This window comes from Rousettus aegyptiacus, unplaced genomic scaffold (assembly GCF_014176215.1).
Source record: "Rousettus aegyptiacus isolate mRouAeg1 unplaced genomic scaffold, mRouAeg1.p scaffold_m13_p_14, whole genome shotgun sequence".
In the NCBI taxonomy this organism is placed as follows: domain Eukaryota; kingdom Metazoa; phylum Chordata; class Mammalia; order Chiroptera; family Pteropodidae; genus Rousettus; species Rousettus aegyptiacus.
The window spans coordinates 47,154,821-47,166,676 of NW_023416289.1; the positions used below are offsets into that span (position 1 = coordinate 47,154,821).

Below are 11,856 nucleotides of genomic sequence, written 5' to 3' on the forward strand. Positions count from 1 at the left end.
ACTGTGATTATGTTTGAGACTATCCCTGTTCTTAGTAAATATACACCAAAGAGGCATCATGTCTGAAACTTACTCTCAAGTAGTTCAGAAAAACAAAATAGTGTTTATGGATGGAGAGAGAATATAATAAAACAAATGCAGTAAAATGGCAACAACTGGAGAATCTTTGTACCATTCTTGCTACTTTTCTGTAATTTGGAAATCACTTCAAAATAGTTACATGTATTCATTTCATACCTATAAATACTGTATTTACATACAAAACTCAAAAAGGTACAACATTTGGGTTCCAGGAAGAAAACACCTAGCCACAGCTGAAATTTTTGGTAACCTTATCTGTTGTTCTGATCATTCCATTTATTCACATAGTTTATCTACTCCACGGTAAACATCTCTCTCTTCATACGGAAAGCCTTTTGAAATATATTCCTTATCGATTTGGTACTCACAGCAAGAACATGACTTATTATTTCTAGGAAAAATAACTCCTCAACTCACTGACCTGGCTTCATTTTTCCTAAATGCTGTCTTGTATACAATAAAGTTGCATTTCATGGTGCAGTCATCCCCACATTTAATATATTCACATTAAGGTTTATATTCTTGTATGTTTTATTTGTGGACTCTTTTCCATAATCAGAGGCTTTCTAGTACTTTATGACAATCGGAGAGTTATTCCTTGGTATATATTCTCCAATATGACGTTTGCGACTTTTAAGAAAAGTTTTTCTCACATTTATTACTCTTATATGATTGGTAGAAATTCTGATGCATCTGAAATTTGATTTCTCAATAAAAGTATTGCAATATTTGTCTTGTAGTTTCTTCCTGTGCGCGTTTCTCTGATATAAAATAATGTACACTTCTAAAAGGAAGTTTTCACAAAATTACTACATTCAGTGCTTGTCTTTCTGTTGTATGTGCTATGAATTTTGTGAACTTTTGCATGTTTGTCAAATTCCTTATCTGTATGCATTTCAGATGAACAATAAGCTGCAAGTTATTACTGTAGATTTTATATTTACTGAATTACTGATTTCTCTCAATTTAATTCTCTAGGAAACATCTGAGTGAAAACTTCTTTATTCACTGTATATATAAGAATTCTTTCCTATATGCCTGTAATCTCATGTTGTAATGACCTTGAGTGCTTTCATTTTCTCTGTATCCATTTGACTTCTCTCCTAAACGACATCTTTGGTGTCTGAGATGTGACATTAAAAAATTTCCCAAATTCAAAGGAAAGAAGATATGGTAACTACCCTGAACAGCCCTGCCTGGGAGAGCTATGAGCTCCATGTGGCCAGTGGCAGGGCCCAGTCATCAGGGTAGAAATAAAATTTTCCCACATTCACTGTAGTTATAGGGTCTGTCTCCTCATGTGTTCTTTGGAATCTATTTCGACTAGGCCTATAAATGAAAGTTTTCCCACGTTTACTACACTCATAGGGTTTCTCTCCTGTGTGAGTCTCTCACATACACTGAGCTGTGCCTTCTGTGTGAAAACATTCCCATTATCACTGCATCTGCAGGGTTTCTCTCCTGTGTGCATTCCCTGGTGTATAATGAGAGGTGATCTAGTGCTGAAGGCTTTCTGACATTCACCACATTGGTACGGCTTCTTTCCAGTATGAACTCTCTGTTATAAAGTGAGTTCTGACTTCCAGTTGAAACCTTTTGGACACTCTGTACATGAAAAGGGTTTTTCTCCAGTGTGGCTCCTCTGATGTTCAATGAGCTGTGACCAGCAGAGAAACGCTTTCTGACACTGACTGCATTCATAGGGCTTTTTCTTGTATGTGTTTTCTGAAACACATAGGAAGAGTTTCAAGTTCTCGGTGGAGAAATAAACACAATAGAAAAGAACACAATGGAAATTTTACAATTGGAAAAAAAAAACCTTTAAAATGTATTAGAGCTACACTAAGGTGAAGGCCTGTGGAACTCCGGCCTGCCAATCTGCTGGCAGCCAAAAGATGCAATGAAATTGAATAGCAACAGAAAATAATTTACTCTAATCATAATTATTTTAAAAAGACAATGTTTATGTACTTTGATGATGCTCAAAAAAATAACTGTATAAATAACTATGAGGTAAAGGGGAAAAGGAATATTTATCATACAATTGAAATGGTGTATAGGCTCCATCCTGATCAAATCTTCCCTACCCCCAGACCCCAAACAGTAACAACAGCTATTACTTTTTACTTCTTATTGCCCGTTTTTAAAAATTGTCTATATTTATCTTTATGTAGAAAAAATATAGTTTTGTAGCTTTCTCAAGTGAAAAATATTTTATCTGTCAGGGTTCAGCAGGAGAGAGAAATGCTAGCAGTAATTTTAAGAATTAACAATTAAAAGGTAGTTAAATACTGAAAGGACTCCACATAATACTGAAATAGCAAATGTGAATGCAAAAAAAAAAAAAAAAAAAAAAATTACTACCTCCAGAACTGAGACAAAGACCGAAAGACCGGAACGGGGAGAAACCAAAAACTTGGAAGAGGATTTCTCCCAATCCCAAAATCAAATTCAGTTCATTGGAGAAACACAGTTGCCACAGGTCCATGCAGCTTGCCAATGGCAAAGTAACTTAAAGTGGGAGCAGCCTATAGGCGGCAGAGCTCACAGAAAGGTGCCAGCTAGGCATACGGGGTCCACGTGGTGTGGCCACACTGATGATGGAGGAGCTCACTGGAGGCTACGGGAGAGATGGGGCTCATCGTCAAGGAACACTAAGGTGGAGGCCTGTGGAACTCCGGCCTGCCAATCTGCTGGCAGCCACAGGTACACAGTGTCAGAAATGCATTGAATTCTTGGACACCCTGCTGGTAACTGAGATTTGTTGGTATGGGAAACACACACACACACACACACACACACACACACACACACACACACGCTGGAGTTGGTACCAAAACCAATGTACCCTCCCTTCGAAAAATGATGTTTAAGTCCTAACCTCCAGTACCTCAGAATGTGACTATTTGCAAAGAGAGTAGTCACAGATGTAATTAGTTAAGATTAAAGTCACTCTGGAGTAGAGTGGGAACCTAACCCAGTATGACTGGTTTTATAAAATAGCTATGTGAAGATGCAGAGATAGAGAGGAAGACTATGACAAAGACAGAGATTAGAGCTGCAAGCTAAGGAATGTCAAAACTGCCAGCAAGTCACCAGAACCTGGAAGGCAAAAGATTCCCCAAGAAGTTTCAGAGAGAGCACGGCCCTAATGACACCTTGATTTCGGATTTCGAGCCTCCAGAGCTTTCTGTTGTTTTAAGCCGCTCCATTTATATATACTACTTTATTATAGAAGCCATAGGAAACTAATAAACTAGGTTTTTATGGGTTAAAGTGTGGTGAAGCAAATCTGGTCTAGCTCTAAGCCATATTTTTTTTATGAGCAATACCACCAACCAAAGTGACATTTTGATCTTTATTTCTTTGAAAATAGCAGCTGCTTCCAGTTTTCAGAACTCAGGGGCAAAAAAGCTGTGATTACACATCACTCTTAAATCTCCAGGTTTTTAAGGTTTTTGTTTGTTTGTTTTTATGACAACCAGAAGACGATTAAAAAAAAAGGTTTATTAATCTAAGTGGCTGAAAAGAACTACCATCCATTTATGTATACCAGTAAACAGTATATATAAAACAGTATATAAATGGTGTTAAGTTATAGTCTTGCTTAATCCTAAACCTAATTAAATCCTTGCAGAAATCTACACTGCATTTTATGATACACAAACGTTTACAATGTTGGCATTTGTTATGGATATCACGCACATAAAAATGGAAGAAGATTTTCATGGTACAAACTTTCATATCATCTTATGATATCCAAAAATGATTATATACGTTCTATAAAAATATTCAGACACAAAGCAAATACACACACGTGAGACCTTTAATTTATTGCTTTGACTATATAATATACTTAAACATAAAACAAAGTGTCCTTTGGCATGCTAAAGTTGTCGCTTCTTCATAAATGACTACTTTTGTGTTACATTTCCTATAAATACATGTTGAGATCAAAACTTCTATTGTAATGTTGTTTTATGTAAACATCCTTTTATACCATCACCACACTATACTAATTTTCCTTAATAAATATAACCTGATGCACAGTCAATTTGAACTTCACAACAGAGTCATTCCTTTTCACAAGTCTTCACTCATCTGTATTCTTTAGTATGAAAACTCATTTGTATTGAAGGTATTCCAAGACTCACAATGTTGATGAGATTTTTTTCTCAGTGAAAACTAAACAACCTGTCAAAAATATTTGTTGCACTCAGGTTTCATTTATGTGTGATGTATAATAGGATTTTTCTTCTCCAGAAATGATTTTGACTTTTTAACTCATTTGGATTGCCTTTCTCTAATGAAATGTGAGGCTTTGTTGTTGGAAAATAATTTTCCTATATTCACTGCATTTAAGAGTTCTCTCCTACATAAGTTTTCTGAAACTTACAAAGGCCAAAAATAATGTAAAAGTATCCTAACTTTCATTCATAGGGTGTCTCTTGTGCTAATTCTTGCATTTGCAGAGATTTGACATCTCACTAAAGTCTTTCCAGCACTCGATGTGTTTCTGAGATTTCTTTCCTGTATGAGTTTCTTCATGTGAAGTGAGAAAGAACTTCAGAGAGAAAGTTTTCCCACATTCACTACATTGATAAGGTTTCTCTCCTGCATGGCTTCTCTGATGGTCACTGAGGTATGATTTCTCAAAATAGGATTTCTCACACTGAGTGCACTGAAATGGTTTCTCTCCTGTGTGACGTCTCTGATGTCTAATGAGCTGTGACTTCTGGTTAAAGATTTGACCACACGGAATGCATCTATAGGGTTTCTCACCAGTGTGGCATCGTTGGTGGATAATAAGATGGCTTTTTTGGCGAAAAGTTTTTCCACATTCATTGCATCTGTGGGGTCTCTCTCCTGTATGAATCAACTGATGTCTACTGAGCATTGCCATGCTGCGGAAAGCTTTTTGGCATTCGGGACAGACAAAGGGTTTCTCTCCTGTGTGTGTTCTCTGGTGTACAATGAGCATTGCCTTTCGCACAAAAGCTTTTCCACACTCACTGCATTCATATGGTTTCTCTCCTGTGTGAGTTCTCTGATGGACGATGAGATGTGACTTGTCTATAAAAGCTTTTCCACATTCATTACAGTCATAAGGCTTCTCTCCTGTATGAATTCTCTGATGTGTTATAAGAGATGACTTTTTATTAAATGCTTTCCTACATTCCCTGCATTCGTACGGTTTCTCTCCTGTATGAGTTCTTCGATGAACAATAAGCTGTGAGTTGTCTATAAACGCTTTTCCACATTCACTACATTCATATGGCTTCTCTCCCGTATGAATTCTCTGATGTGTTATAAAGTGTGACTTTTTGTTAAAGGCTTTTCCACATTCCTTGCATTCATAAGGTCGTCTCCCTGTATGATTTTTCTGATGTACAATGAGCTGTGACACATGTACAAAATCTTTTCCACATTCGCTGCATTCATAAGGTTCCTCTCCTATATGAATTCTCTGATGTGTTACAAGGTGAGACTTTTTACAGAAGGCTTTCCCACATTCACTGCATTCATGGGATTTTTCTCCTGTATGAATTCGCTGGTGAACGACAAGCTGAGACTTGCTACAGAAGGCCTTTCCGCATTCTCTACACCCATAGGGTTTATCTCCTGTATGACTTCTTCGATGGATAATCAAGTTTGACTTCTGCATAAAACCTTTTCCACAATCGCTACACTCAAAAGGTTTCTCTCCTGTGTGCATTTTGTAATGTAACTTCAGCTTTGTCTTCTCCCTGTAAGCTTTTCCACATTCTTTACATTCATAAGGTTTCTCTCCTGTATGAATCCTATGATGCAGAATGAGATGATACTTTGTTCTGAAGGATTTCTGACACTCGATACATCCATATGGTTTCTCTCCTGTATGAATTCTCTGATGAAGAGCGAGATGACATTTTGTACCGAAACCTTTCTGACATTCACTACATCTGTACGGCTTCTCTCCCGTATGAGTTCTCTGGTGTATTATGAGCTTTGACTTATACCTGAAGGATTTTGGACATTCGCTGCATTCATAAGGATTCCCTTCTGTGCAAACTCTGTTATGTCTTTTAGGATTTGTCACCAGGTTGAAAGCCTTCGCACGTAAATTATGTTCGTAATACTGGGCTCGAGCACAGGAGAGTTCATGTAGAGAATGGAAAAATGATTTCCCAGGACCATCTGACTCATCAGAGTTTGTTTCTACATAGTTTTTACTCTGAAAATCTGAATCTGAATTTTGTTTCAAACTTATTCCTCTTGAAACACATTTATGGGTTTCTTCTATAAATGGAACAAAATTTTTGCTGAGAGAAAATATTTTCCCCAATGCATTATTTTCATGATCTCTCTCCACAGGTTCATCCTTCACGATATCTTCTTGATACCAATCATTAACTTGCCATATTACTTCTAGGGGGTAAAAAATCAATGAGTTTTACCATTATCATAAAATGGAGAGAGATGGAATCTTGAGTCAATATTCAAAGGAAATGAAGAAAGTGATACAGCAAGTGAACAATATAAGTCTAAGACATTATTCAATAAAACAACAGTAATAGGTAATGAACTGAAGGACATGGGTGTCATCAAACTTCGAAACAAATCTATGAATGTTTAAAAGCATAATATAAAGGAATATGAATATGGATCAAAAGGGAAAGAAGCTAGTTGTGACTAGCAGGTTGCAACAGAAGAACAACTGTGCAAAAGAGGAAAGACCAAATGAAATAGGCAGAGATCTGACTCAAGGAAAATAAAAGGAGGTACAGGCAACATTCATACGAAAGACTTCTTTTCACTCAAAGTCACCTCTAAAGGTTCAGAAACCATGAGAAAAATATTTAAATAAGAAAAGTGTCACATCAATAAACGAGTGTCACTTTGCATCCACTAACTCCCCCTGCACTGATTTTACTCACCTGGGCTAAAATGACTTGGAAATTCCCTCTCTACTATTCCTTGTTCTTCTTTCTCCCAGTGGATCACAGCTCCTGGCTTGGCAGCTTGATAACCTGTCAAAGGGTAATCACAGAGAACCTGAGCAGTCTTGGGGCCTATGAGGAAAAGTTCTGTTTCAGGGAATATATAGTTTTAATCTCAGCGAAATGAAACTTTTCATTTGGAAAATGAAAGTAAGTACAGTCACTGTTAATCATAAAGAAAATAAGTTCTATCATCTACACAAGTCCAAGTCCAAAATCATTAAGGATATCAGAATACTCATATATTGTAGCAATGAAAAAAGACAGGCAATTAATGGGCTTATGCTGAAATGTTTAGGAAAGTTCTCTTTACCCAATGACATTAGGTTGGTATAATTTTCCAACATCACATCCCGATAGAGGTTCTTCTGAACAGTGTCTAGTAGCTGCCACTCTTCCCGGGTGAAATCCACAGCCACATCTTTGAATGACAATAAGCCCTGTTATAACATAATCCTTTTTAGTCTGGAGTTAATACATTGGGATAAAATATCAAATATTTATACTATGAAAATTTATAAATAAATATTTTTCTATATATAGTTTTGATTCACACTGGCTAAATTCATTAAAACTATCCTCTCTTTACACAGTCTTCATTCACTTCTTCACTCATTCATTCACCCAAAGCAAAATGTTAAACTCCCTAAAAACCATCTTCAACCCACCTTAATAACACTGAATGTTACCTACTATACATTTTGCAATAATTAAAAAAAAGAGAGAGAAAATAAATAAATTCATGTGCTTCCTCCTTACATACAAAGTAAGTCTTGTAACATTTTTCCACATTTTGTGATGGTTTCCAGTATTACCATAGAAAAGTTTGCAACTCAAAGTTCTGGACCGTGCTGCTTATGTGGCAATGTTCTAATTATTAGCACCTTGCAGGACTCTATGACATGCAGATAATCTCCCTTCCTGATGGCTCTTCTGGCCCACTTATTCTCTCAGTCTAAGCACATCTCTCCTAGCCACAGTACTTTTATCTACCTACCTACCTACCTACCTACCTACCTACCTATACGTTATTCCCTTTGTACATAAACTTCTAGAAGTCTACTGGATAACAAACTGGGAAATAAACAGCTCACCTGGAACTTGGTCATTTTCAGCAGCTTTCAGAACATGGCCACCACTTTTGGTATCTGTCCTAAAATCCTGAATTGGTGTCTCATCAACAGTATCCTCAGCAAAGATTAATTTCTGGACTTGAGCTCTACTTTTTTTCCTTTACAAGAGCTACCTCATACAAGAAAGCCAGCATCTACAAATTTAAGGAAAAATTTGTTTGACATAAAAATAGTAACAAAAGCAAGTTTCTATACATGCAAGGAACTGTTTCTAGCATGTTCTTTTCTCAACACTCACAACAACACTATGAGGTACAGACTATAATTATTCAATTTCAGAGAAAACTAAGACAGGCCAAGCACCTAGCTAAAAGCCACACAACTAGTAACGCAGGGAGCAAGGATAAAACACAAACCCTCATAATCAATAAATCCTCTGATTCCTGGGAGAATTACCAGAATTATCCTTCATCTTAACCAACTTTTTAAAAGATAGAAATATCTAGAACAACTATTTCCAGACATGGAAATCACAGAAGAGGAAAAATAAACAAACCAAGAACTTTGTAGGCTTCAGCTCACTGCCTGGAGATTCTTCAGGCTACATACAGCAGAGAGAAGGAGGCCAAAAATGTCTGGCAGTCTTGCTGAGTTAATGACACAGAATTCAAAGTCTGAATAAGCAAAGGTGGCAAGTTTTTCAGGCAGTACACCAGGAGAGTGAGAAAGAGAGAGACAGACAGACAACTCACTCTGTAGATGTGCAAAGGGTTTCCTTGAGTCTCTTAACCATCAACTAATAAACATTAATTGCAATTTCATATTCAAACAACAAAAAGATTTAAAAGAAAACTCTTTAAAATACCAACAAAACCTATTAGGTACCTGGAAAAAAAAAAGTACAAAATTAATTTTATTATAGCAAAAAAGCATGTAAATTATAGCAAATCATGGCCTGTTAAATGAAGAGACAGAATATAGTGAGGTCTGGGAGGGTTCCAAACCAGAAGCTTCCACTGTCCTTTCCTCTTGGAGTGAGGACACATTACTCATCCAATGTATCTGTGTATCAAAACACATTACTCATCTAGTGTATGCAGGGTATTGCCAACCACAGAAGCTCACCTGAGCTTCAGTATCTATAGTTTTTATTAGATACAGAAGCTCATTAAATAAGCACAATTAAAGAACCAATAGCCACATGACATCCTCCAGTGACTATCCTCCTGGAGGTTGGGCTGTATCACCTGGCTTAAAGCCCCAAACCTCTAATCATTAAAGATGTGGAAAAACCTGGCACACTGTATGTGGAAGCATTATATAATAGAACATTATTGGGGAAGTTTGGTAACTAAATTAGAAGCCTTTGAAATATGCATTTAATCTGACCTTTTATAAATTAAAAAAGAAAAATATCCACGATATATAATTCAGTTTAAAAATACATCTGAAAACATTACAGGTGATTTTATTCTGCTTTTTATTAATGATAAGCATACAATAATATTGATAAAAGTTAGAGATCTCCATTTAATATCAAACTCATAAGGAAGATACACATATATAATAAAAATAAGTTAGGTTTGTCTTAGAAAAGCTCCCATCAGAAAGGTACACATTTGAATAATAATAGCTACCCTTTGTCAAGTACCTAACTGTTATAGACTCAACATTGTGTCCCCCGATTTGTAAGCTGAAAGACTACTTGATGTGATATTTGGAAATGTGGCCTTTGTGGGTTAGATGTAGGACCCTCTGAGGGCCTGTGAGGTGGACAGCAATTTGTTTGAATGGGAAAATCGAGACTTACAGAGAACTTGATACTTTACCCAAGTCACACGAACAAACAGCAGAATTGATATAAAAGAACGTGATTTCAGGCGCTTACACACACCTGCTCACTGGTTGGCACGTTGTCACACTCTATGTATTTATGGCACTATTTTCACAGCTCATGTATCTAGATGGTGGATATACACGTGATCATTTTGGTACTCTTCGACTTTTCTGTATGCTTGAAATTCTTCAGCACGAAAAGTTGAGAAAAGTAATGTCCCACCGATGAGTACACACTCGAATGCCTGTCCCCTCGAGGCCTCAAATTTCAGCCTCTCACAAGCACATCATTCTGCCCAGCGCCCTGCGCTTGGCTCTGCCACCCACCCACTCGCAGCTCTTCGGGCGCCAATACCGCGCTCAGCCTCCGACCACGGGAATACCAGATGACTCACCCACAACCCTATCCCCACCGCCGCCACCCACGGGCCCCTCCGTCGCTGGCCCTCCCAGCGCCTCTCTTCACCGCCCGGGGAGCGACCGGGAACCGACCTGTCACTGCCACCAGGAATGGTGAATGTCGCGCATCTTCTTCGACCTACTCCCCTGAACTCTGATGCCCGCGACAATTACGAAGCTGCCTTAAACGACGCCACCCCCGTCCCCTCCCCCACGAACGGCCACCACACACCACATCACACGTCACGAAATCCCCACGGCGCCGGATTCTTAGAGCCGCTCGCACAAACCTAACCTCACCTCTCCGCGAACCGTGACCTCGAGAGGAAAACCGCGCCTCAGCACGCAACTTCCGCTTCCGCTCCGCCGTTTGCGGGTTCGCGTCGCGGGCTGTTTTACAGACTCAATGGCATTTGGAAGCGAACGATGTATCTACGAACGCTAATTCTAGTCTCCGTTGGCATTCCCACGGGGCATTATGACTGCGCCATTCTCCTGACTGTGTGCTGGGAGCGGCCATCTTCGACCGTGCGCCGCCATCTTGGATGTCTGGCCTACGGGGAGCGAGAGGGCCCATTTAGCCACGTTCAACACCAATCCATCCTGTCTCTTATTTTGAGGACCTGTCGCCTCGGGTTCTTCCACTTCCACAGCGGCTGTCGGCACCGTCAGGCATGCTTAGTACCATTTCAGCACGCTCGCTCGGAGTCTTTCGATCGGACCCGAGAGCCAAACCAATCACAGGCAGAACATGGCCGCGCCCGCGCTCCCTTCGGAGCCCCTCAGAAACCGCAGGGAAGACGCGGCCATATTGAAAACGTTTGCGTCCGTACAATAAAGAACGGGCTTGGGGAGGGTGGTTAGGGAACTTCCAGTGACGTGTTTGAGAAAATGAGCATGAAGAGACTAGAACTGAATCCAGAAGAAGGGTCTGGATGTGTGCTTCGTGATGAGACACAATGAGGCGTTAAAGACTGGGACAAAAAGGGTGTGGATCCAACCGTGGCAACCACAGTCCACAAGAGAATAGTATATGTGTCTGGTACATCAAGAAGGATCTTGTGTGTCCTGAATAAGCACGACCCGCCCAGTCATTTGTTTCTGTGAACACTGCGCTACAGGGATCAGCTTTTCCCCCTCCGCGTAATTATCCCAGCAGCATGATTTAAAGTCAATCTCTTCTCCACTGCTTCATAGCGCTATAAATCATAAATCAAGTGTCTGTATCTGTATAGCTCTGATCTAAAACGCTGTTCTCTTCCAATGATCTGTTGTTTATTCCTGAGCCAATAGTACTGTTTTAGCTATGGGAGCTTTCTAAGTCTGATAACCTAATAAAGCAAGTTCTCCTACCATTTTCATAAGAATGGCTTTGGTTTTTTTGGCCCTTTACATTTTCAAATAAAATTTTAACTCACCTTGTCGACATCCACACACACACACACACACACACACACGCACACAAAATGCTGAAATTTGTATTGTGA

At 38.9% G+C, this 11,856-nt stretch overlaps 1 protein-coding gene across 6 annotated transcripts; it reads right to left on the minus strand.

The window, feature by feature from the left end:
- Window positions 1-3,425: 3,425 nt before the first annotated feature.
- LOC107500400 (zinc finger protein 182) lies at window positions 3,426-11,120 on the minus strand. 6 transcript variants are annotated; one of them, XM_016125552.2, is made up of 5 exons: window positions 10,670-11,120; window positions 8,156-8,328; window positions 7,375-7,501; window positions 6,999-7,091; window positions 3,426-6,489 (listed from the first exon to the last, which is right to left on the minus strand). In XM_016125552.2, the coding sequence occupies exons 2-5, from the start codon at window positions 8,168-8,170 to the stop codon at window positions 4,535-4,537; spliced, it is 2,190 nt and encodes a 729-aa protein (XP_015981038.2). In that variant the 5' UTR covers window positions 8,171-8,328; window positions 10,670-11,120; the 3' UTR covers window positions 3,426-4,534. The 6 variants fall into 6 exon arrangements, with proteins under 6 accessions (XP_015981038.2, XP_015981040.2, XP_015981039.2 ...); XM_016125554.2 differs by lacking the exon at window positions 10,670-11,120 and adding an exon at window positions 10,602-10,617; XM_016125553.2 differs by lacking the exon at window positions 10,670-11,120 and adding an exon at window positions 10,463-10,588.
- Between the last annotated feature and the right edge of the window lie 736 nt (window positions 11,121-11,856).